This window comes from Trachurus trachurus, assembly GCF_905171665.1.
Source record: "Trachurus trachurus genome assembly, chromosome: 6".
In the NCBI taxonomy this organism is placed as follows: Eukaryota; Metazoa; Chordata; class Actinopteri; order Carangiformes; family Carangidae; genus Trachurus; species Trachurus trachurus.
The window spans coordinates 2,161,663-2,187,283 of record NC_139897.1 but is presented as its reverse complement, the minus strand read 5'-3'; the positions used below and the strand labels follow the sequence as shown (position 1 = coordinate 2,187,283).

Genomic DNA, 25,621 nt, shown 5'->3' with positions numbered 1-25,621 from the left:
TGAAGTTTGATTCTTTATCCTATTGCGGGTCACAGTCAAGTCTCCTCTTGGTGTAGCACTGTAAAACTTTAGTCCATGTAGGGTCGCTTCACTGTGATAAATTAACCCAGTACTTCACCATCTATTTTTACCAGTGCATGAGTCAGTTGCACAAAACACTTTTAGTTTTCTATGAAAGAAACACAATGAGGCATTTGCAGTGATGAAAGCGATTACAGTGGTAAAATTGTACAGTGTCCCTGGAGACTGTTAGTGCTTGATAATATCTTGCTTCTTCTTTCTGTCAAAGAAAAAATATCTTTTTTATTTCTCCAAAAAATATATTTATTTCACTTTTTGCAAACAAAACAGCATTGATAGATGTACATATAAAATACAAGAAGTTAAAGCATACCAAACCGTCAGTATGACACCATACTTGCTTTTCACTCCCTGAGTCATGATCCAGCTGCTTTAATACTGTTGTGGCTTCAATCAGTGAGACTGGCTCAAAGGCCAGGTGGTAAGTCGGGGTCTTCAGGATTAGAGGTTAACAAAGAAAAACAATTACTATATCCTTCCAATTTCCTGACTTTACACCAGACGTTCAACACATTCTATAAACCCACTTTGTCTTTTATTGGTGTTGCTGCTTTCCCAGGAGATATGTATGATAATCTTTTTTTTTTGGATCCCATCCAAAGCATCTGAGGCAGGTGGAGTTGGGTCATCTATGAACCATTTCCAAATAAATGAGAAGTGTGCAGCCCACAGGTACAATGATGCTGCAGCTTAACCTATATTAATGATATAATAGAGCTTTGGCTGTATCGGTGAAAAGTAATTATTCAGAAGTGCCACCAGCTGGCCATGGAGAGGCCCTTTAAAGGGATAGTTCAACATTTTGGCAAATTGGCCCTATCATAGCAGTAGGTTCGTTACCTTAAATAGTCGGTGCGAGCTATTTTTTTAGAACAGTCGAGCCGAGCCGAGCCGCGAGCTGCTCAGAGCTACGCTACAGAGGCTAATCTTGTTTTCCCTCATCAAACTCATCAAATACACAATCCAACAACTCCAAAACGCTCTGGTGGACAAGTTGTGACCTGCACATTCACCACACTATGAGATAATAACAGAACGAGTTGTTTTAGAGGCGATTTGCCTCGAAAACAACTCTGTTGGATAATAACGTTACATTATGGACTGTCTAGCCAAAGTATATTTACATAAATAAATCACCTGACAAATCCAGAAACAAAGAACATAAGCTACTTGCTAAGCCAATGATAGAATATTAATTTTTATGCTCACCAGTTCCTTTAATAACCAAACCAAGTTCAGTAGATGACCATGGGCAGTCAACAAGGATCATGACAGGAGATCCTCCAGGCTGTGACACGTTATACAAGAAGGCAGCAACATCTTTAGGATATTTTTTTTTAAAAAGTCTCCTATTTAATCCTTCATATGCTTCATACAGCGAAGGCGATCCCTCTGTCCTTGAGCTGTTGTTTCACCAGGTGAAATTCCTTAAGGATTCGTTTCCTTAGAGCAGCTGCAGAGAAATCCTTGAATATCATGACTGGGGCACGCTGCCTGCCTGATCCAGACTTTATCCTGAAAACTGTATCGAGGAGAGTGAGGCTTTGAAGAAAGTAAGAGGGCCAGAGCCCGTGCTACCTTCAGGAAGCTCCACGACACGTATATTGCACCACCGACTCGTGGATCTCATCTATAGCTGCGTCCAGCCCACTCTCAACTTCAGAGAGCTTAGTGATGTGAACTGCTGCAACCTCCTCACAGTTTGAGATGCAGTTACTGTCCTCTGTGAATCTAGTGTTCAAGTTTTTTTTCCTCAGGACTGGATAAATATTTTTGTCAGAGGAAGCTTCCACACCTTTGAGCACTTCAACAGTTATTCTTTCCACCAAGCTGCCGCTGTCTACTTGACCTAGAAGTGGTGCCGTGCTGTCCGCCATGTTAACTTGGCTGCTCTGGGGTGACTGAATTTCTCCTGACTAAGTGGATTTGGCAATAAGTTTGAGCTTTTCCTGAGTGCCAGGATTCTCAAAACCTCTAGACTGAGATAACCCGCTCACTTTGGCTGCACTTTCTATGAAATACAGACTGAAATGATAAAAAGCTGTGGGAGTGCAGACAATAAGCTGCTACTCCCACAAAGAAAAAAACATCTTAAAAATAACATTAAAGACTTTTCGCTGCTGTCTTATCTTTCTCTTGCTTTGGAACTTCACAGTATTCAGCAGAAAGGTCACAGCGTTTGACACTCTGTAAATAACACAGCACACAGTTGATCGATGGACATGAAATTGCCTCCTTCACCAGTAAATGACTGGAAAAGATCCTGCAGCATAAAACCACAGAGCAAACGTTAACTACAAATGATCTGGAGAAGCTGCAGTAAGTAGAGTGATCCAGTCTCATGCAGTCGGACAAATCATGGAGCGACAATCAAATCTTTAGAATAAAATCAATTCCTCATCATTAGTGGTCGATCAGGCAGAAAACTCCTCTCATGATATGTATGATGTATGTATCATGATATTTTTATTTTTTGTGTGTTTTTTTTTAGTTTGGTTGCACCTTTAGTTTGGTCTCCTGTGAAACACCCAAACTGACTTTAAGTGATTTCATAAGTGCAAGACAAAAATAAGGGGAAATCTTGAACACTTCAGTTAACTTTTAAGGAAACCTTAAGGAGAAGACTTGAGTGTGTTTTGTGCAACAGTTTTCATTTTAAGTAAATCTTAAGTTGGACTTAAAGGAAAATCTTAACTTAAGATGCCTTGTGCGACAGCCACCAGGATCTTTCAGCTGTTTTGTCTTCACAGAGAATGGAGGGAACAGGGCAGGGACTGTGTGTGTGTGTGTGTGTGTGTGTGTGTGTGTGTGTGTGTGTGTGTGTGTGTGTGTGTGTGTGTGTGTGTGTGTGTGTGTGTGTGTGTGTGTGTGTGTGTGTGTGTGTGTGTGTGTGTGTGTGTGTGTGTGTAACAGTTGTTGATCCAGCTCCTCTTGTTTGTATGGAGCACTGTATCCAGGCAACGTAATGATGTCATCAAGACTTAACAGTGGACAGTGAAACTAGAGTTGGACTGAGAAATGGTTGTGGTGTGTGTGTGTGTGTGTGTGCCATGATGTATTATACATCAGTAGTAATGAGAATATTTGATCTCCTCCGCTCCTCGTCTCTAACCTGCTGATGTTCTCTGTTCTCTACAGAACCTGAACCTGAACCTGAACCAGTCCAACAACAGTCTGAGCAGACCACGACACACTCGGACAGCACATTTCCTGTGCAGGTGAAGGTGAGTCCTAACTCTGGTCACAGAGTCCACAGCCAGTCATGTGCCGGTTTACATCTAAAAATAAAGTTCAGTTCATAAAAGAAAAGGAACTAATTTATATTCATAGTTCTTTTTTTTTAAATTTAGTTCACAGCTCCAAAAATGAACAGATTCATGTCTGTTTGTGCCGTTTTTTAATGACTAGGCCACTAATCTTTTCCAGTAGAAGCTCCTTCTACCATCCATCACCAGCCACCAATCAGTGTCACTCCCAAACTAAATGAATTATTGAACCACTGAAAATCACAGACATGAGTTACATTTAACACACAAAAAATATAAAATATTTTACCACTTAAACTCACTCATGTTCTGCTGAGAGAGGAAAAACGATACTGTATGTGGAAATACCTGTCAGCACAATATGCATAAAAACATGTCTTTTGTGTCTGTCTTCACTTGTTTGTTCGTCAAACTGCTTCAAATGCTAAAAAACAACTGTCTTCAGCTGCAGTAGATGTGTCTGTACCATCTACACTGCAGCAACATACTACTGATGCTGGGCCGTGTCTATAGAGAAGTCATGTGGCTTTCTGTAAAAATGACATAAAGCATGAGAGGCACTGATGCTCATGTTCATCACTTGACAACACTCAGTTCTAGTTCACTAAAAATATGAACCAGGGGCGTTTCTAGACACTCTGGAGGCCCCAGGCAAGAGGTAACTTGGGGGGCCCCCAGCCCCAACCGGGACCACAAACATTAACTGTTAATGAATCCAAAAATCCCAAACTATTAATGATTTAGTTCTACTATGCCAACCCAGACTCATGGTTATCTATAAAACTTACCTTGGCTACGTTGGTCCAAAGTGCAAAAACATAGAGGGTTTACAATAACGGCTTCTTAAATTGTATGACTGGTTAAATTTTAAAAAATAAAATAATAATATAATATAATATAAAAAATATTTTTTTTTCCTATTGTTTTGCGTCCAAATCATGTGACTCTCAAGTTCACAAGCAAACATTTCTATAAGTTTTAGTGGAAAAATCTATATTTTGAGATTCTGCATAATACATTTCTAGCGAGAAATATATATATATATATATATATATATATATATATATATATATATATATATATATATATATATATATATATATATATATATATATATATATATATATTCATAATATTCGCTCAGTGAATGTACATAATCATTTGCGTGCTTGTTGTTTTTTCAGATCTAGCCAGAATAATTCGAAACAGCAATGTTTTCTGCTGTCCCTAGGTGGTTACATTTTTATGATACTGGGTTGACTATGCACAACATTCGATGTACACAGCAGCCAGTGACAACATCAGGTTGTCACCGACCAATGTCAGCCGTCCCTGGGGGCCCCTTCCAGCTCAGGGCCCTAGGCCTGGGCTGCCTGTCCTGTTGCTACGCCTCTGATATGAACGTATTCAGTAAATGCTGTTCATGCACGACTGTCCTCTGCTATACATGTGAAAATGAAAGTGAAACTTTTTAACTTCTCTTAAAATACAAGTTGACTTTGATAACCACAGTCACTGTACATTTTGTCTTTTGAAGTGTAGTGTATTCGTGAGTCAGAAGTTTACAAAAAGACTAATAGTCATCTAAAAGTAGGCTACTTGAAAGAATCACAGGACTGAAGTAAATGTTCTTAGTTGCTGTCCGTTCCTGCTCTTTTATTATCAAAGGAGATGATATTTATTTGAATTTCTCCTTCCAACAGCTCTTTTTTTAATAAATGGTCAGCAACACTGTGGTTTTCATTTCCAGTTCAAAGCTGTTAACAGTTTAGCTCAGTAACATCCTCATGGGTCTTTTTTTTATTCTCTAGATTTCCTTTCATTTCCTGACAACATGGTGGCTCTTGTTTTTCATTATTTTATAAATACGTGTTATATCTCTGGTGTAAGTGTTGCTCTAGCCATCACCCTCGATGTTTTCATAAAACATTACTGAGATTTAAGTTCATATGTGCAGGTGATTAAACTGTGTGAATAGGTTTTGTGAAACGGTCGTATTTGTCAGATATTGAGAGCTACAGTAGACACACACACACTCACACACACTCACAGAGGAGCTCTTCAGTTTTTCCACAGTGAAGTAGCCTTCTGTCTTGACTCCAGTTGTTTAATACTACGCCTCTGAAGTCACCGGCAGCTCTCGTCTGTGAAGTCAAACTCAAACACACGAACAGTCGCCTGCTCTGAGGAAACAAAGATCTAGATCCTTCAGAGCTGCTCCACTCCGATCACTGCTGTGTGTCACATCTGTCACCTGCTGGTTGCTGTGGTGACTGTAGCTGATTCGTCAGTGGATCATGTGTGATGTGTATAGGACTTGTCTCCTCCAGTGAGAGGTGAATGTTGTCTGAGCACTCACCTGCCTGCTGTGTTTGTCTTCATGTGTCCTCTGCTGCCCCCTTGTGGTCACAGCAGCTCTAACTATGACCAGATGTGTGACTTTTCTTTCTCTCTCTCTCTGTCTGTGCGTCACAGCTGGACGGTGTACAGCTGTTACTGCCATGGTTACTGCAGTGTTTGTGTGGTGCTGATTGGTTACATATGGAGCCTGACTGACAGCACCTACACACACACAGTGTACTGTGCTGAATGTGAGACAGTTTACTATGAGCAGACTGTTGAGTGGCAATTATAATTTACATATATGCTAATGAAGCAAAAGAAATTACATTTAATTAACTGACCGCTATTACAGACGTAACAAACTCAGTCAAAAACTTCAAGTTAACTTGCAAACAAACTTCCAGCTAACTTCCAGCTAACGTTTGGCTAATGCTCAGCTAACTAACAGCTAACTCTTCACACAGTTAGCTCGGCAGCAGACAGACGCTATCACTGCTCGGACACAAAATGCATCCAGTGACCACATAGTCTATTTGATACATGTATGTGGAGCCAAATGGAGACGTTTAAAGGGATAATTCAACATTTTGGCAAATTGGCCCATTGCCATAATCGCTATAGTCATAGCAGTAGGTTTGTTACCTTTAATTGTCGGTGCAAGCTGTTTTTAGAACGGCTGAGCGGAGCAGCAGGATGCTCAGGGCTACGCTATGGAGGCTAAGGGAATTTCTTGGTTTCCCTCATCAAACTCATCAAATACACAACCGAACAAGTCCAAAACGCTGTCGTGGACAAGTTGTGAGCTGCACATTCACCACACTATGAGATAATAACGGAACGTTACGAGACGGAGGTTTTAGAGGTAAATTCATGCAAAACCGCTGATGCGTGTTGCGTTCAGGGACAGTTTTTCAGCAAGCAGACTCTGTATTTACCTCGAAAACGGCTCCGTTTTGTAACGATCCATTATTATCTCATAGCGTGGTGAATGTGCAGGTCACAACTTGTCCACGAAAGCATTTTGGAGTTTTGGGATTTTGTATTTGATGAGTTTGATGAGGTAAACCAAGAAATTCCCTTAGCCTCCAAAGCATAGCTCTGAGCAGCCTGCTGCTCCGCTCCGCCATTCTAAAAAATAGCTTGCACCGACAAATAAAGGTAACGAACCTACTGCTATGACTATAGAGATTATGGCAATGGGCCAATTTGCCACAATGTTGAACTATCCCTTTAACAGAGATTAAAAAAAACATCAGGAAACACTGACTTTGAAACAAGGTTGTGTTAACAATTGAAAAGTAAAACACAGGTGAAAAGAAGAAACTGAAATTTTACAAACCAATTATCTTGTGATATTAGTAAGACAATTTTAATGACTTTATAAAAACTTTCTTATAAAGTGTTCAACAATAGCAGAAATGCAATAGACTCAATAAAATAAATACATTGCAAATAACTGAGAACAGATACCAGAACCAGTACTGAGTCGTCTTAAAGTTATTTGTTGGGGCATATTTGCCTTTATTGCCTATGACAGTGACATTTAGACCACACACGCTCACAAGTCAGATTGAAATGGTCGCTGCGGTTAGAACTAAGCCTATGTGTTACACGTGTTACCAAATGAGCCACTGAGGTCTCCAGACTGAAATAGATTTTCACACACAGATCATTCTAGATAAACACGCTGTCGTCTTTCGTTTTCAGCCGGGCCTCTGTAAAAGGCAGATCTTTACTTGTATGTAGGGGACTAAGAGGTCATAGATGGCATGGAGAGCTTTAGATTTAATCTTAAAATCTGTTTCTAAAACGCACTGAGACCCAGTGCACAGGGGCTAAAACAGGAGTGATGTGGTCACGTCTCTTGGCTCCAGTTAAGTCTGAAAGCAGAGATCTGCACAGTCTGGAGACAATCAATGGATTTTTGGGTAAGACAAGTAAAACAATGTTGCAGTGATCCAGACACGATGAGATAAATGTGTGTAAAAGGGTCTCTGTGTCTTTAAATGTTTTTAAAAAAAGTTAAGTTACTGTAAATGTCTATTTAGAGGTCTGCTGGTCAAAACTTAGATTACTGTCAAACTGGATACCAAGATTTGTTCAAAATGTTTCCCTCAGCATCCAGTAAAGTCATAGCGACTGTCACTACTGTGACTACTGGGGTCTGTTCGGCCTCTGTAAATACTATTATGAGGAGAAGGGCTACTCTCTCTTTTTATAAAATGCCCTGAGATAACGTGTTGTGAATTGATGCTTTATAAATAATATTGACTTGACTTGACAAGGAAGTTTAAGTTCTCAGTTCTGCAGCTTTTCAACACAGAGAGAAGTTGCTAGAACTGTTTTTTTCAAAACTTAATGCATTGGTGTGAAATCTTCATGTAACAGAATGAGCTGCTTTTTTTTTTTTTTCTAGCCGCAAACCACGTGACCAGTTTTAAAATAAATAGTAACACCAACCATTAGATGCAGAGCTGTTAAGAACATAAATCAAAATAGACCTGACGGTTTCCATAACTAAAAGTAAAAACCACACGTAGAACAAAACTGGTTCAGGCTTTGTGTTTGTGGAGAGAATCAGTGTAGGAGGCAATTTCATCATTATTAAGGCTCTGGTTGACTCCACTTAAGAAAAATAAGACAAAAACATTTCGCAATCATCATCACTTTTATACACAGGGAGGAGCTGAAATTAAAAGATCACTGACTTAAATAAAAATCTAGGTTAAAAACAGTCGCAAATCCTTGACCACAATAGTTCTTTGACAATGTTGCAGTGACCTTGGAGACTAGATTTTTTTTCCATTTGCGCTCTGGTTTCCTGCATTCCTTTTTACAGGTGTGAATATATTTATCAAGGGCTGCTTTTTAACTGAGAACTTGGACTTTACCTTAACAAGTGCAATAAAATCTATTGAGTACAAGCAGATGGAATAGAAATAGTTGGCTTAATCGTTGGTTTGGAAACATTCAGACAAGTGTAGTTTGACTATCAAATAGTGTGCAGAACTGAGGGAGGAACTTTGCTCATTAAGAATGTGAGTGCATGGGGAACAAGGTAAAAAAGTATTAACAGTAAGTCTTCATTTATAGTCAGATATAGACATATTCAGTCGATCTATCGAGCATAATGTTAAGAGTAAAATCAAGGTCCAATGTAAAGTATGACTATGGTTATAAGTTTGTCCACAAACAGGCTGCTTAAAATCAAAACACGCATGAACATTCGAGGTGTCATCAGCATGTATATTACATTTACTGCAGGCGATAATTATTAAGTCATGATTTAAATCAACAGTGGATAGAAATCCAGGGAACTTCACTAAAAGTTGTTTGTTTTGGGAGCGATACATGATTGCAAATCAAGTCAGATAGGGACCAACAAGTTTAAAAGTGAAACTTCAAGTGAAGACAAACTCTGGACCCGATGACATTTAAAGGGCTTTTTGTAAGGTTCAGTTACATCATTTAAAATTTAAGTCTTATTGGATAGAAGTGGCGGTTCGAATCCCACTCTGACACCTTACCCACCTTGCCTCGTGTGAATGCATCTGAATGATCATGGTGGTGAGTCAGGGCAGCTGTGGCTACACACACATACTGTAGCTTACCACCACCAGTGGTTTCTGTATCAGGTAACGATAAAAAAGCAATATATAAATCTAAATGGTACGACCCACAGGCTGTTAACCCCTAACCCTAACCCTAACCCTATTTATACAGTGCATTCATATGAATTTAAAATAGGTCATTACTGCTTCTGTGGTGTATGAGTGGTTGTGGTTGACACATCAGTGTGTTATGACTCTTGGCCATTACACACAGGTGGGTGAAGCTAGAAGCAGAAAGGAGAAAGTCACTAGAAGAGAAGAAGAGTCCTGATCAGATGCTGTTAGCTGTATCGTTATGCATGAATGCATTTCTGCCTCTAGAGCAGCAGTTCCCTGTGGGCTTGGCTGAATTCTTGAAAAGACTGAAATAGTCAAATGTACTGTACCACTATGTAAGGACTCGGAGCATTCTGACTGTTATGATGTGTTTAGACTGAGCAGCTTGTTAAAACACCCTGCACAACTGGATGTTTTCAGTCCTTTAGGACAGCTAAAGCAGAAGTAAGCGGAATATTTGTGTTAATATAAGTCTTAAATAGTTCTATCTTCCGACAGCAATCACTTATATAGAGTGTTTGGTCTGAAACACGGGTCTGTCAGTCACTCTGCTCTGCTGTAAGCCGAGGAGAAAACTTTCCTTGTATCCTACAACCTTTATCCAATGAGGAGAGAGAACGGCATAAAGGGGCAGTCCTCTCTGTGTGTGCAGCCAAGGGATGCGCGTGAATGTGGTGACGTAGGGACGAGGGCGGGGACTGCTAACTCCATCGGCTGACAAGAAGTTAGCCAAAACCACCGGATCGCTTACTTCTGCTTAACCTCATACTTTCTTGAATTATGAGATTCTTTTCAATGCCAGACTTTTTGTACATTCTTTCTACAGTTAAACTGTAAACTTAAAACCATTGACGATGAAAAACACTGACAGAATGAAAAAAAAAACAGGAAAAAGACAGTGTAATTTACATTTCTGCAGGTCACATCACCACCACACACACCAATAAAGCTCATTTGAATTTGAATTTGAGAGACAGAGAGATTATTGATTATTATTGATTATTGATGTCATTTAATATTGTTGTTGTTTTTTATTATCATTTGTTACTGTCATTATTTAAGAACAATATGTGTATGTTTTATATATAACAACTTGCAACAGTCTAATGATGCCCAATCTTACCACACACACACACACACACACACACACACACACACACACACACACACACACACACACACACACACACACACACACACACACACACACACACACACACACACACACACACACACACACACACACACACACACACACACACACAGATGAAAACACCTCCTCTGCTCCTGTTATGTGACCAGAGCAGGAACAGATGAATCAGAGAGCTCCATTTGCTCTAGGAGTGTAACAGTATATTCTAACATATATAATTACAGCTAACTGTTACTGTGTGAAGACGAAGCTGCAGCAGCTTCTTCTTGTTCTGCTCCGGACGATAGAAAGTCTGTTACTCATCAGATAGAGCTCCATTGTTCCTGAGCTGAGGAGCAAATGGATGAGAGGGATTTTGTCTCAAGTGGAGTGAGAGAGACAGAGAGAAAGAAAGAAGGAAGGAGGGAGGGAGGGAAGGAGGGCCTGAAGGGAAAAAAGGAAGAGAGAGTGGAAAGGAAGGATGGAGGGAGGGGCTCCTGCTCTGAACAGATGTGGGCAGTGAGGCTCATTTTCCAGCTCCAACTGCACAGAGAAGGAGCACCAGATTGTAGACTGACTGGATTACACATCAGGACTGCTTTTACTCTTGAGGAACAATCCGCGCTCGAGTTTGGTTCGTACTCTGGAGCACTAATGGAAGCGTCGTTTCGTCACCTTTCTCTCTTCTTCCGTCGTCTCGGGGGAGCAACAGAGTCAAAAACGTTAAGGTTCATCTGATTTGGGGCATTTTTTTTTCTTCCCTTTTTGGTGGCGAGAAAATCAGCAGCCTGCAGCTAACTTGCTGCTGGAGCTTTCTTCCTCTGGAAACCCCACCCTCGTCCATTCATGCTGCTTTTTGGACAATCTCTGTGAAGAGAGAGAGAGAGAGAGGATGGTGGAGAGACTTTAACCTGCACCATGGTTCATAGACGGTGTTTGTTGTAGCGCATCATCGAGACAGCATGTATGAGAGACACAGGCGCAGGTACAGCTTCTGTGCCAAAAGAGAAACCACAGTGGATGTGGTGTTGCTCAAGGTAGGAGTGTGTGTGTTGTGTTGTGTGTGTGCGTGAGAGAGAGACTGTGAAGTTAATATTGATCAGGAAAGTGTTGCCAATGAGTCTACAGTGTTTTTGAGCCTGTTGCTGTTTGAAACTAATGATTTAATGATGATACTGTGAAGGCAACCATTTGGCTTTTGGAGTTTTTCAGGGGAACTGATGAGCTGCAGCAGTTGCAGTTTATGAAAAACACATTTGATAAAACATGAAGTGGTTAGAGGTTTGTTTTTAAGTGGACATGGTGAGTCTGAGCCCTGGTCGTGGCCTTCTGCAGTCTAACTGTCTGGTGTCAGACAGACGTGGGAGGAGCCTCCATGTCTCAGGTCACCACCGACAAACAAGTATCTGTGAATTGCAGAAGATGCACTTGTAGTATTTTCTGAATTTTGCAACAACCATCTTCCTCATGCTTTTGGGTCATGCAAATAGCAACTGCACTGTTACCATGGAGACAGTAGGGCCTGCTTTGGGTTATGTGGCAAACACGTCCCTCAGTCACTGTCAGCTCCTCCCAGCAGGGAAGACGAAACGTCCCTCAGCCTCTCAGCTGATGTAACGTCACTGATTATTGGTCGAAATCGCATTGTCATAGAATAAAACAAATGCAATGAAAAACACTAACACAGAGTAGACGTCAGTAATTATCATCTATAGGTTGTTACTTGGAGGCTGCAGGTTCACAACTTTAACTTCTCAGTTTCCTTTCTCATTAACTCACATCAGACTTTTTGTTTGGGAGGATTCATATCAGGATTGTGGAACTGTGGAAGTAAAAAGCTTGTTTGAGACTTATTGACACACTTCCCCACACTCACATATGCACATACTGTATATACACATATGCATATACACCAGGTTATCTGAGGTTTCTTATGTCAGACTTTAGATGAGAGCGTTTGGGCAGCGGCGTAGCGTACATGTCTCCACCTGTAATAATGAATCTGAACTGTGAAGCTCATGACTCATGACTGAAGTTAAGACTTTTACAAGTATATATTTCAGTAAGATTAGATACATGATGTTGACATCTCAATTTTGTATTCTTTGTAATGGTGTAATCCCCCGTGTCTGTGTCTCTGTGCTGAGGCGTCTTGCTGGTCTCATTGTGAGGACTTATCTTTTCCAACTATGCAGGTTTAAACTCAAACGCCATCTTCATGGTCAGGCTGGTATCTAAGTTTGAACTCAGATAAGTAAATGTCAGTCCATTATAGTTCCTAACACAGTGAGGCTCCAGTTTAAAACAAACTGCAGGAATCATTTGAGAAAGACAAGAGGATAAAAGAGAATGCAGATCAGCTTCATGACTTGTTGCAACATCTTTTCTCTTACTCACTCTGCACATTTAGTCTGTTCTCTGCACAGCTGAATACCAGTACAGACATGCACCGAAGAGCATCATGGGAAATACAGTCCCTGAATTTGGTTTTGACAAGCAAACATGGCTGCAGAAAAGTCGGTGGTTACATAATATTACTGGAACACAGTGTAAAATCAAAGGTGCACATTTGGACTCAGGTGTCATGTGTCTTGTCATCAGAGGAGGTTTTTCAGCTGGAGTTGTGGCTCAGGTGTGGACTGGATAACTTTTCCAACTTCTGCCTCTGATGATGAAGCTCCTATGAAGAGTAACTGAGGTTTGTCCAGGACGTCTCTAGATTTGTTACAATGTGATTTTTATGAAAAATAAAACAGTCGCAAAATCTATAGACAAAGTCTCTAAGTTTCATAACTGCAGATGTTAAGTTCCTGCAAGTAGAAACGGATTCATTATTAAAGAGCAGCGACCAATGTGGAAACTCCAACTAATATAAGTCACATGGCGTTCCACCGACCAATGATGCTAAATGTTCAGTCAGTCAGGTCAGTAAAATTAAAATGTCTTCAATACACATTAACTGATAAAAGGCCCTGAACAGGATTGCTTTCAATTCTAACTTAGTAGCTCTTTAGTCATGTGAGCGTTAACTTATTATGTAACCTTACCCTACTAACCACTGAGGGCAGGCTGAAACCAGACACAGTTGTAATGATGACCCTGTATTATCCACTGTGACAATGTTTCTGGCTTAGTTAGTGTGTTAAACAAAGACATGACAAGCTAAACTGGTTGATATGCTTCATTTAAGTGGGGGAAATGTAAGTCTAATGAGCAATAGCTTGAAAATGAGTATTCATGAGCATGATTATGAAGCCAGCTGCACTGTATGCTGATGAACTTTCAACCTTAGGACAACAGGGATAAAGACGGTGGAGTCAGTGGGAAGGTGAAAGAGCAGGAGCCCCCCACCAGGTTGGACACACTGGGGGAGGTGATGGAGAGATGCACACTGAAGATGGTAGAGGCCATTGTGAACAACTCAAATCATCCACTTCATAAGACCGTGATGGATCAAAACAAAAAGAAAAAAACAGCAGTGGTGGATGAGATACAGAAGATCCTTCATACCTACAGTACAGCCATCAGGCTTTTTAATTATTCTGTACATGGTAGATGAGCTGACAGACAAATGAGTTTCCCTTGGGGATTAATAAAGACATTCTTATCTTCTTATCTTATCTTATCTCATCTTATCTTATCATACTCAAGTTGCACATTTCTGCTTAATTGCTTGCAAGGATGTCAAAACAGGGAATCGAGAGCCAAGGCCCCAGTCTTATCATCTCTGACCAGAATATGCCTAGGTGCTAACACAGGATGCTAACACAGGATTGAATATGGATTGAACAAAATTCCAATATCTTTATATTTAGTTGTTTTGATTAAAGCAGAAGTAAGCAGAATATTTGTGTTAATATAAGTCTTAAATAGTTCTATCTTCCGAGAGTGTTTGGTCTGAAACACGGGTCTGTCAGTCACTCTGCTCTGCTGTAAGCCGAGGAGAAAACTTCTTGTATCCTACAACCTTTATCCAATGAGGAGAGAGAACAGCATAAAGGGGCGGTCCTCTCTGTGTGTGCAGCCAAGGGATGCGCGTGAATGTGGTGACGTAGGGACGAGGGCGGGGACCGATAACTCCATCGGCTGACAAGAAGTTAGCCAAAACCACCGGATCGCTTACTTCTGCTTTAACATGTAAACATTATGGTCTTCATGGATATATGCATGTTTCTCATGCAGATCAAATGACGAGATTGAACACCTCCATGTTTTCAAAATGTGCACTTTTACAGACATTAACATGTGGAAGAGATTAGCCTCGAGTTTGTCCAGTTTACTGTTGCACACGTTGGTATTTATAAGTGTGCACGACCTCACTGAACTTCCCTCATATCGTCGCTGTCGGGCACAAACCTCCTATGTCCAAAAATCATGATTTTTATTTTTTTCCATAAGTCAGTACTATTGGTCACCCTTTACGTCTGATTGTGGTTTTACAAATATTTAACCAATGAAAAGTTTTTAAAACTGCCTGTGACTAAACCTCCTAACTCCATTGGATCCTGAAACTGTCGACCAAACCTCCTAACTCCACCCCCACCCGATCGACCCGGACTACTTCACCAAAGGAGCAGCTGGGAGCGCGAATTTCACGTCAAAAGTGTAAGTTTACTGTTGTCTAATGTGTAGCGGTTTTAAGACCATACGAACGCCAACCAACACATCATGCAAGCCAACTATTTGATTTGTCACCTACTTGAAACGAGAGCGTAATGATCCCTAATTGATCCACGGCCATGCTAACGGGAGCTAACTCGGCTCCATTGACTTGTGTGTTAAGGAGCTAGCGGGCTAGCGACGTAGCTGCTGTGTTGATCAATTTTGCGGCTTGTGGTTTTATTTACAAGGGAATTAATCTGACGTACATCATACCTTAACTGTTTTACACTTACACCAACTTGTTCAGAGTTTATTAACGTTATGCAGCGGACTTTTTTCTTTTTAAAGCAGGCTAAGTTACCTGTGCTGTGTGCAGACCATTAGGAAACGTAAAATTACGTGAACAATACAGTTCATTCAGAAGTGTCAGTAATGCTGCTGGTGATATCATGTTTTGGTGTACATAATGACTATTTCTGTGACTATTGTGGATTTCTGACTATGACAAAGATATACTCATACACCGTCTCTTTTTACTTTCAGAGCCCACTCACAGCCATAGACCACTCAGCAATTAACTGCTAATAAGGACAACAGTGCAACAGTAAGAGTGTTGGAAATCCTTGGAAACCTTGGAGTTTGGATTTTGAATATAGTGCTTGAAACTGTACTTGAAATAAAGGTCTTGAAACTGCTTGACATTGTGATTGCATTATTATTTATAGCATAAGCCCATAGCTTGGTCAGTGACCCGATCTACAGTATAGCCTAATACATCCATGGATTGGAGACACTCAGCCGGTGTTTGCATTGTTAGACTAAATAACTTTTCAATACATAGCTACAATGTTTAATTTACACATACGCTGTAAAGGAAAATGATTTATTTTGAGGCCTGAGATGCGGAAGTGGAGGTGCTGGTGGAAAACGGTAGGTTGAAGTGCAGTTCAGTCCGTCATTTACCTGTTAATAGTGCACTTATCTGGCCACATGCATTAAACAACAGGAAAAACATAGTATTTCAAGAAAAATAGGATACAATAAACTATGTAACCTGTAAGTTGATGATAACGTAATGCAATAAGCTATAGCCGATGCGTCCGTCAATAATCAGTGACGGCACAAACCTTCTATCTCCACTCTTTCGTTGGTCATAAACCTCCTAACTCCACGTGAGCCTGATTTGGGTAAAATATTAATAAAGTAATGACACATTCAAATATCTGACTATTTGTAAAGACACAATACCAAGTTTGATGATGTTATGTCCAATTATTACAAAACCACAAGGTTTTTTTCATTTCCTGAAAAATTAGAATTTTGGACATAGGAGGTTTGCGCCCGACAGCGACGATATGTTGGTTGGCTGAACAGTGGGCCGGCCTGGACCTTTGAAGGTTAATGACCATCTCCTTGGTCTTGGAGGTGTTCAGAAGGAGCCACTTCTTGTTGCTCCATTCACTGAAGGCCGATGTCAGATCCTTTGACAGCTCTGCTCCAGTCTGTATCCGCCTCTGTACACAGTAGCCAGAAAATGGTGGAACCCTGTACTTCACATCCGTCTCGTCTGTCATGTTCAGTTAAGAGCCAATGAGCATCAGCCAGGAAACACCCTGGACATTTCAGCTGGGTCCTGAGACAGATGTGTAGTTCTGTGTTCAGAAGTCACAGCTTCATCTAAGCTAACCAGCAACATCCTCTGAAATGCTTGATGCAATAAACACAGCACATGTTCTGATGAGCTGGATATCCAGATAAGAACAGAAGCATTTCCATTGATGCCCATATGGAGGATTTAAATGCGACATGGCCACATGTCCACACAGCTTGTGCTTGTCCAGCATGTGCTGCCCGCCTGCAGACTGAAAAATGCCGCCTGTTGTCCGCTGCCTGTTGGAGAGTCGCTCTTTGTGCACAGCTCTCTTGTCTGCAGGATGTTGATAATAGACAGAGCAGGAACATGGGGCCGGGACAACAGATCCATTGAGACAAGTGGACGAGTGGACAAAGAAGATGTTGTCTCCACTGATTAACAATCACACTATTAGATATGAGGTCACTCTGACGGCTCAACCTACAGGAGCTACACAGAAGACCAGTGGGGTCGAGCTGCTAAGATCTAACACGCACATCTTCACATCAGCTGTTTTCTATTCATTTATAATCAGGATCAGAGTTCCTGTTGTTCCTCCTGCGGACTTTGCCTTTTGTGGATTGCATCTTGCGTCTATGTGGGTAACACATTGAGTGCAGAATGAATTTATATTTGATCAGCTTCATTATCATTTGCCCATAAAAAACTGTGTTTGCAAAATGTAGTTGCACTCAGAGAGTCCCACTGGAGTAAACCTGTAAACCTGTGGTGAGACTGTATTGATCCTTCCTCAGTGAGAGGGCCTTAAAGGGATAGTTCACCCAAAATTCAAATCTCATTATCTACTCACCCTCATGTCAACTAAGGGCTGGGAGAATTGTCAGAGTCCTCCGTGGCTTCTCTGAGTTACAGCGGGGCTCCGTGCAGCACTGCATGTCCATATGACGGTTGTGAACAGAGCTCACTTTTCTTCGTCCAAAAAGACACACCAAAAAACATCCAAATACCTCCATACTGCTCGTCTGTAATGTCCCTCTTGTATTGAAGCCCCAACATGAGAAATTGTTCCAAAAAAAATTAAATAAGTCTATATTTTAAGGTTGTTTGTAGCGGAAGCTCCCAGCACTGCTCTTCCTGGTCCGTCCAAATCTCGCGTGATTTGCATTGACACCCAGTTCACGGCTCTGCAAATCGCGCGAGATTCCGGCAGAGCAACACTGGGAGCTTCTGCTACAAACAAGCTTAAAATATAGACTTATTTAATTTTTTTCGGAACAATTTCTCATGTTGGGGCTTCAATACAAGAGGGACATTACAGACGAGCAGTATGGAGGTATTTGGATGTTTTTTGGTGTGTCTTTTTGGACGAAGAAAAGTGAGCTCCGTTCTCAACCGTCATATGGACATGCAGTGCTGCACGGAGCCCCGCTGTAACTCAGAGAAGCCACGGAGGACTCTGAAACTTCTCCCAGCCCTTTAGTCCACATGAGGGTGAGTAGATAATGAGTGGAATTTGAATTTTGGGTGAACTATCCCTTTAAGGCTTAGAGCTGCCTGATACATCATTATTTATGGACATCAGTGACTGACACATGATTAATAGCACAGACACTGATATGCAGCAGTCACAATGTCAAGTATAAGGAGAATTAATGTGTGTATGTCTGCATGTCTGTTCTTGATTAGCACAATGCATGTGTGAGTCCTAATACATGTGCCTGTGTGTGTCTGCCAGTCTTTGTGTGCATCCTGCAACATGCATGCATGTGCATACATTGGACCGTTGTTAGTGCTCATTGACTAAAATGCTTCAGTGTTTGTCACTGACAGGTTCAGATTAAAAACAGTAAGAGAAGATCCTTTCTGAGTAAAATCACTATTACGAAAATACAAAAAACCAGCCTGAAATAAATGTGTATCCTCTGTTACTTTGGAAAAGGAAGGAGAAGCTTACTCTCACTCTTCATGGTCTGAAGTATTTACAACATAAAACAGTCAGTGATAGGAGATAATGTATTTACAGTAGTATAGATGAGTGTATCACACATTTTGTCAGACCATATTTAAAGTCTGGTATGACAGGTTTATTATCATCTTGGTAAGACCAGCATTTTATAGATGATAAGTTCAATGAATAATCATGAAAACAGACTGTAATCATCTTTTCTAAGGATTGTCACATTTATTTTTCACTTACTGTCTATAATGATACAATCATTACACAGAATTCACAGATTTTCAATTCCAGTCCAGTGAACATAAGATGTACAAAGTACAGTTAAAAATGGCAGCTGAACTTGATTTTGCAATAAGTGTGTTTTTAAAGACCAAGTCAGACCAAATCTTTGAATTACAGTCGAAAAGACGCTGAAATGAAGGGAAGTGATCCGACTGATCTGGCTTTGCAGTAAACAACCGTGGAATGAACAATGACGGAAAACAGGAAGACTGCAGAAGAATAAACAGGTGTTTTATACAAATGAGCCGTGCTGGTTTGGAAATGTCACTGCCAAAACAATAAGCACGATGCACGATGTGTTGGAATCCACATGTTCTTTTTCCAGCTGAAATTGTTTTACTGAAGCTCCACCCTCCTCTGAACTGGGCATGGGTCGCTTTCTGCCTTGGCACGACACACTGCTCCTCTCTCTCTCAGACAGAGTCGAGAGGGAAAGAGAAAAAGAGAGAGGCAGGCTAGTGCTAACTGCTAAGCTAAAGTAACAGTATTTAAACAACAGCTGAATCAGTGACAGAGAGCTGTGAGTGCTGGAGCAGAGTTGGTGTGAGTAGAAAAACCCACACAAACACAGGAGGAGTATGCAGACCCCACCCAGAAAGGCTCCGGGCCTACAAGTACAACCACTGTGTAAAAGATAAAAGTACAATGCAGTCAGTTAAAAATAGACTTGTTCAGTTTTGAAAAGGGGAAGGAGAGAACAGCTTATTATTAATAAGGTTCAATAATGAGCTGAAGATGCTGTCTGAAGCTGCTTTACTTTACTTTACTTTTACTTTAAACTTTATTGTCCCCAAAGGGAAATTCATGTTGCAGAAGGGCAAAAAACACCGAACATATAGAGCACATCCACACAAACTCTACATAACATTGAACAACATTGAATGGCAGTACCCCAGAGGGCAAACTGGGAGCTGTTCCATACAATCGAGGTAAAAATAAATAAATAAGAGTGTATCATAATTGTTTAGTATTTGAATTTAGTTGGATAATGGCTTGTGTTATGAATGAGTTTTTCAGTCTGTTTGATTTGGCATTTGGCAATCTAAGTCTCCTGTCGGAGGGAAGGAGCTCGAACTCAGAGTGGAGTGGATGGTCAGGACACTGAATAATGTCCTGAGCCTTGGAAATGATCCTCCTGTGAGAGATTATGGACAGATGGGGTAATGTGACCCCGATGATTTTACTGGCTACTTTGACGATATGTTCAAGCCTCTTTTTGTCTCCAAGTTTGAGACTGCCAAACCAAGAGATGATGGCAAAGGTCAGGACCGATTCCACCATAGAATGATTTAAAAAATTGTCATCAATTTACTGCACACCCCAAACCGGTTAAGCATCCGGAGGAAATGCAGTCGCTGCTGCAATTTTTTATACACGATGTCTGTGTTTTCATTAAAAGACAGCTCCCCCTTTATTACTGTTGGGAGTGGAGGGTTAGATTTTTTTCTAAAATCTATGCATATGTCTTTAGTTTTTGTCACATTTAAGATTAAAAAGGAATCATCACACCAGCAGATAAAATCATCCACCACTGGTCCCGGATGATTTTATCCGCTGGTGTGATGGTCCGCTTTGCTGCTGCTGAGAACAGAACCATCCTCACTCATCACTCAGTCCTGACACCACCACATTAAACATTATCACACACATGCATGGTGGAGCCGTTTTAATTGCACACACACACACACACACACATTTGAGGCTTCTATGTGGTAAATAGTGTGTGCATCTGTGTAGGTGTGAGAGAGAGAGAGGTGTTTTGTAGAGAAGCCTCCTACACCTCCCTCACTTCTCACTGCTCCTGCTGTGTCTGGCTGCAGGGGCGGAACAATCGTACACTTGTGACCTGTGTGTGTGTGTGTGTGTGTGTGTGTGTGTGTGTGTAGTGGTGGACAGTAACGGAGTAAATTTACTTGAGTACTGTACTTAAGTACATATCCAGAGGATTTGTACTTTACTTGAGTATTAGATTTCTTTGGTACTTATTACTCTTACTTGAATCCATTTCCAAGACAAATATTTTTACTTTTACTCGAGTTAATTTCTAGGAAGGCTGAAAAGTACTCGTTACTTTCAGATCTGCTCTTTTTTTCTTTTCTTTTCTTTTTCTAAAATACTATTGAACAAAGAGTTCATTCTCAGAAACAAGAGTTAAAAGGTTCTTAAATTCATTTCGCTGTGGCAGCTCCAAAACTTTGGAATAATCTGCCTCAGCACATCAGACAGGCCTCCTCTCTGTCTGTTTTTAAATCCCACCTAAGACCCACCTCTTCTCCTTGGCTTTTAACACCCAGTAGGAAGTTGATTTAAATGTATTTTAATTTATTTTATTTTAAGGATTTTAGTTATTTGTTTTTTACTTGATTTTACTGTGCCTTATCTTTTTGTTTTATTATTGTGCTTCTGTTGTGTTACTTGTATTTTTTCTTGCTGTAAATCACTTTGGAAACCTTGTGTTTGTTTAAATCGTTCTATATAAATAAAATTGGATTGGATTGGATTGGATTTAGAAAAAATTACAGTAATTCATTGATGTGAAAAATAAGAAATTTACTCTTACTCTTACTTTTAGCCTACTTGAAGTAAATTTAAAAGCATGTACTTTTGGATACTTAAGTACCTTTAAAAGCAAGTACTTTTTTACTCTTACTGGAGTAACATGTCGACTGAGCTACTTTTACTTGTAACGGAGTAAATTTTGACCAGTAGTATTTGTACTCTTACTCAAGTACTGGGGTCGAGTACTCTGTCCATCTCTGTGTGTGTGTGTGTGTGGGGGGGGGGGGGTTCCTGTCGTACATGTTGATATGTTCACAGTATGGCTTGGACACATAAGATACACACACCCACTATGTGTGTGTGTGTGTGTGTGTGTGTGTGTGTGTGTGTGTGTGTGTGTGTGTGTGTGTGTGTGTGTGTGTGTGTGTGTGTGTGTGTGTGTGTGTGTGTGTGTGTGTGTGTGTGTGTGTGTGTGTGTGTGTGTGTGTGTGTGTGTGTGTGAGTTGGAGTGTGTTTCACAGTCACACGTGAGCCCCGGTGCATGATGTCATGTTTTGATACAGATGTGAGAACTCTATCAGTTCTTCAGACACAGAAACTTTGTTGTTGGATAAAGAATCTGATATTGTTCTGACGTGGCCTTGAAGCACATGTGACTGACTTCACAGTCTGTGTTCCTCTCTCTCCTCCTGTTAGATCCAGAGAGAGGGCGATGTGTTCTGCCCTGTCCAGTCTCATCTTCAGCCCAGCCCGGAAACCACATGCACAGGTAAGACCACATAAACACAGTTAACCCACCAGGTGAGAGGAAAACCAGGAGAACTTGGAAGCACAGGGGCAGACTTAGATAGATAGATAGATAGATAGATAGATAGATAGATAGATGGATAGATGGATAGATGGATAGATGGATAGATACATTTATTGGTCACATGCAAAGCTAAAACCAAGGTTAAAAAACAGTGCAGTGAAAGGCAAAAAAAAAAAGGTGGTCAGGCTGTTCATGTCACTGTTTTCTACAGTTACCTTAGTAACATTTGCCATAGTTAGTCTCATGTGTTGTATTGTTGGATCCATATTCCCTCATTCAGTGTTTTCAATGTGAACAACGGTAGTTTGTGCACTACATGAGTTTATATTGACTGTCAATTACAATATAGTAAAGATATTGGAGAAAGTCAAATGTTGTTTAACAGGCAAACAGGCTGGAAGTTACAGTAGCTTCACTACATAAACCTGAGACCAGCCCAGAGACAGTGTACATTGGCTTGGGTGGGGCTGGATTTATGGGCTGTCTGTCTGAAACATGCTCAGTGTGACTCTGTGGCTTCATTCTTTTGTTTTCTTTTTTTTAATATGTTTATTGATTTTCAATGAAGAGAAAAATGAAAAAATAAAATACGTATAAAATGAAGAGAAAAAATAAGTAGAGGAAAAAGAGAAGAGCGAGAGAGAGAAAAAAAGAAAAAAGTAAAGAACACAGCACGTCAAGCACAACGATATTTCATGGTCATAAAATGAGTACTATAGATAGAATATAAAAGTAGAAAAATAAATAAATAATAGTAAAATGAATAGGTCAATAGACATATTTCATCATACTCTTGTTTGCACTGCAAGGTTTTGTACAATAGCCAGTGTCTATGGGCTCACATTTTTAAGGTAATTCAGTACTGGGTCCCATGTTTTATCAAACGTATCCCCTCTGTCTTCATTGTAGAATCTCAGTCTCTCCAGATGTAAAGTATTTGACAATTCTCCCAACCATAAATTTTAAGTAGGCACAGAGCTGTGGCTTCATCCTGATGCTGAAACATGGTGGTCTTCCAGTAAAGGTCATATAATACAGGACCAGCGTTGTCTCTGTCTTCCTGTCATCTCAGACACAGACCTCAGTCGTCCTCATGGTGGCAGTCTGTTCTGCTGCTGCTGGGAGCAGCAACAGGCTCATATCTGGCTTCAAGGACAGTGACCTGAAAATGATACATTTTTATTTATCTTCACCTCAAAGTGTGTAATATTTTATCCTGATAGCTTGTTAGCATGTTGCGCCTACAACTCTCATTGATCAAAAAGAGACATTTACAGTTGAGGACGAAATTATTAGCCCTAACCCCTATGAAAAAAGTGAATGTTGACTGGCCTGCAGTGCACAAAGCCCTGACTTGAATCCCATAGAAAATGTGTTCTGTGAACTGTAGACCAAGTCCATGTCAGAAGGCCATCAAATCCCACACAGAAAGAACCTATAGGTTTTAATATAGGTTTGAATATATGTAACATACATAAAATTAGCCGTTTTCATGTATACGCATGCTATATATATGGTGCGATATGCGATACAAAAATATATGTGCATATATGAGACATTTCTGAAAGAAGAACAGTCACAGTCATAATTTTGACCCTGGTAGTTTTTGGTTTTTGTGAAATAATTTGTGTGCAAAGTAAATGAATGTAAGCATCCCAAGTAAAACTATGATGTTTGAAAATGCGGTGTTGAAAAAATCTTTGCTCTGTTTAACAGCACTGGGGAAATACTTACAAAAAAGTTACATTTAATAAGAAATCTAATAATTTCATCTAATAATTTCATCACCTCAACTGTACATTAAATCAGCGTGAACCACATAATTAGACTACAGCCTTAGAGTGTCTGGTCAGTCTGACACAGCACAATCAAATTCAGGAACCAGTTGTCAGTATACTTGGTATGCATACACTGTAAAAAAAAAAAAAAAAAAAAAGGTCTATATTTAAAAAAAAAAAAAAAAAAGAAAGATAAAATGATGACCCCTGGTTTTTTCATTTTGTTTAATGGTGACATCGTTTCAGCTCCACGGCAGTGAAGTAACAGGTGACATAGTGTTCAGTCAGCCTGCTCGCTGACTCCCAGTCAGCCAGCTCTCTGTGGTCTGGTTGGTATGAGCTCAGCTTCCTGCCTCGGTGGATTGCAACCAGCGTTGCAATCGGCCACGTTCTCAGACATAGCTGTGTCGTAGAACAAGATGTTTCATCATTCAACAACAACAGGATTTTTTTTTACACTTTCTGATCACTATGCCATCTCTTTTTCTTTCAGGCGTCCACACAGACACGGAGGAGTGTGTGTCTGTGTGTGTGTCGCACAGGGACACTGATGCTCTGATGGTCAACGCTGAGCTGGATGAGGGCGTCTTTAAGAAGGTACTAAACCCACACACACACACACACACACGGTGTACTGTTCTGCCACTTTTCTAAATTTAACCAGGGGGAAAACCTCTGGAGGGACTGTTGCATAACGGACTGGGAAACTCTGCAGTTTGGCAGAGAGCAGAGGAAAACCAGTGGACTGGCTGTTCCACTCTGTGCGTGGACACTGCATCATAAACTCTGAATAACAGGGAGGGGTATGCGCGGCCGAGGACCACACAGTCCCCACGCACAGAGAGAGACGGGATGCATATACAGCCCCCGAGTCCAGATTCAGGATCAGCAAGACGCATGTTTATAAAAGCTTCTTCATGTGTGTGTGTGGGTGTAGCCCTGCGGAGAGCTGTTCACAGAGCTGTGAAGGTTCCTCTGTGGTACAGAGCATTCAGTGTGACTCACTGGTTTCCACTGAGTAACTCCAGAGACCACATGTGACTACATCAGGCTGTTGTTTCTCCAGTCTCCCAGTCTGACTCCAGGACTTGGATTCAGAAACAAAAACTGTTGGACAACAATAGAGTGTGGAGGTGGCTGTGTGTTATTGTGAGCCCACAAGGACAGTGAAATGACCCTCAGTCCAAGGCCGTAGGTTTGATCTCCCCACCCCCCCACACCCAAAACAACAGAGGGGAGGGGTTCCTAATCTTTATTAAGATTTCATGTCCTCGCTCGAACCTGCAATAACTGTTACTTTATTCTGGCCACCTCTGGGCAGATGTTTGCATAACATTTACATCATTGTTACTTATGAAGTTGATATGGTTCACATGCTGATAGTTAAGCAGTTAAAGGGATAGTTCACCCAAAATTCAAATTTCACTCATTATCTACTCACCCTCATGTCGACTAAGAGCTGTGAGAATTTTCAGAGTCCTCCGTCCCTTCTCTGAGTTACGGGGGGGTCCGCACAGCAGTATTTGTCCATATAATGGTTGTCAATGGATACCAACTTTCTTCATCCAAAAAGTCACACCAAAAAACATCCAAATACCTCCATACTGC

General features: G+C 40.7%; 1 protein-coding gene across 2 annotated transcripts in view; it reads left to right on the top strand.

Annotated features, from left to right (window-relative positions):
• The window catches only part of LOC310987493 (uncharacterized protein), a 102,986-nt gene that overhangs the window by 41,436 nt on the left and 35,929 nt on the right, over positions 1-25,621 (top strand). For both annotated transcript variants that reach the window (XM_083973776.1, XM_083973775.1), the window contains exons 11-13: positions 3,220-3,305; positions 22,121-22,193; positions 24,507-24,610. In XM_083973776.1, coding sequence (XP_083829902.1) covers positions 3,220-3,305; positions 22,121-22,193; positions 24,507-24,610 — 263 coding nt within the window. The remainder of the gene's footprint in view (positions 1-3,219; positions 3,306-22,120; positions 22,194-24,506; positions 24,611-25,621) is intronic.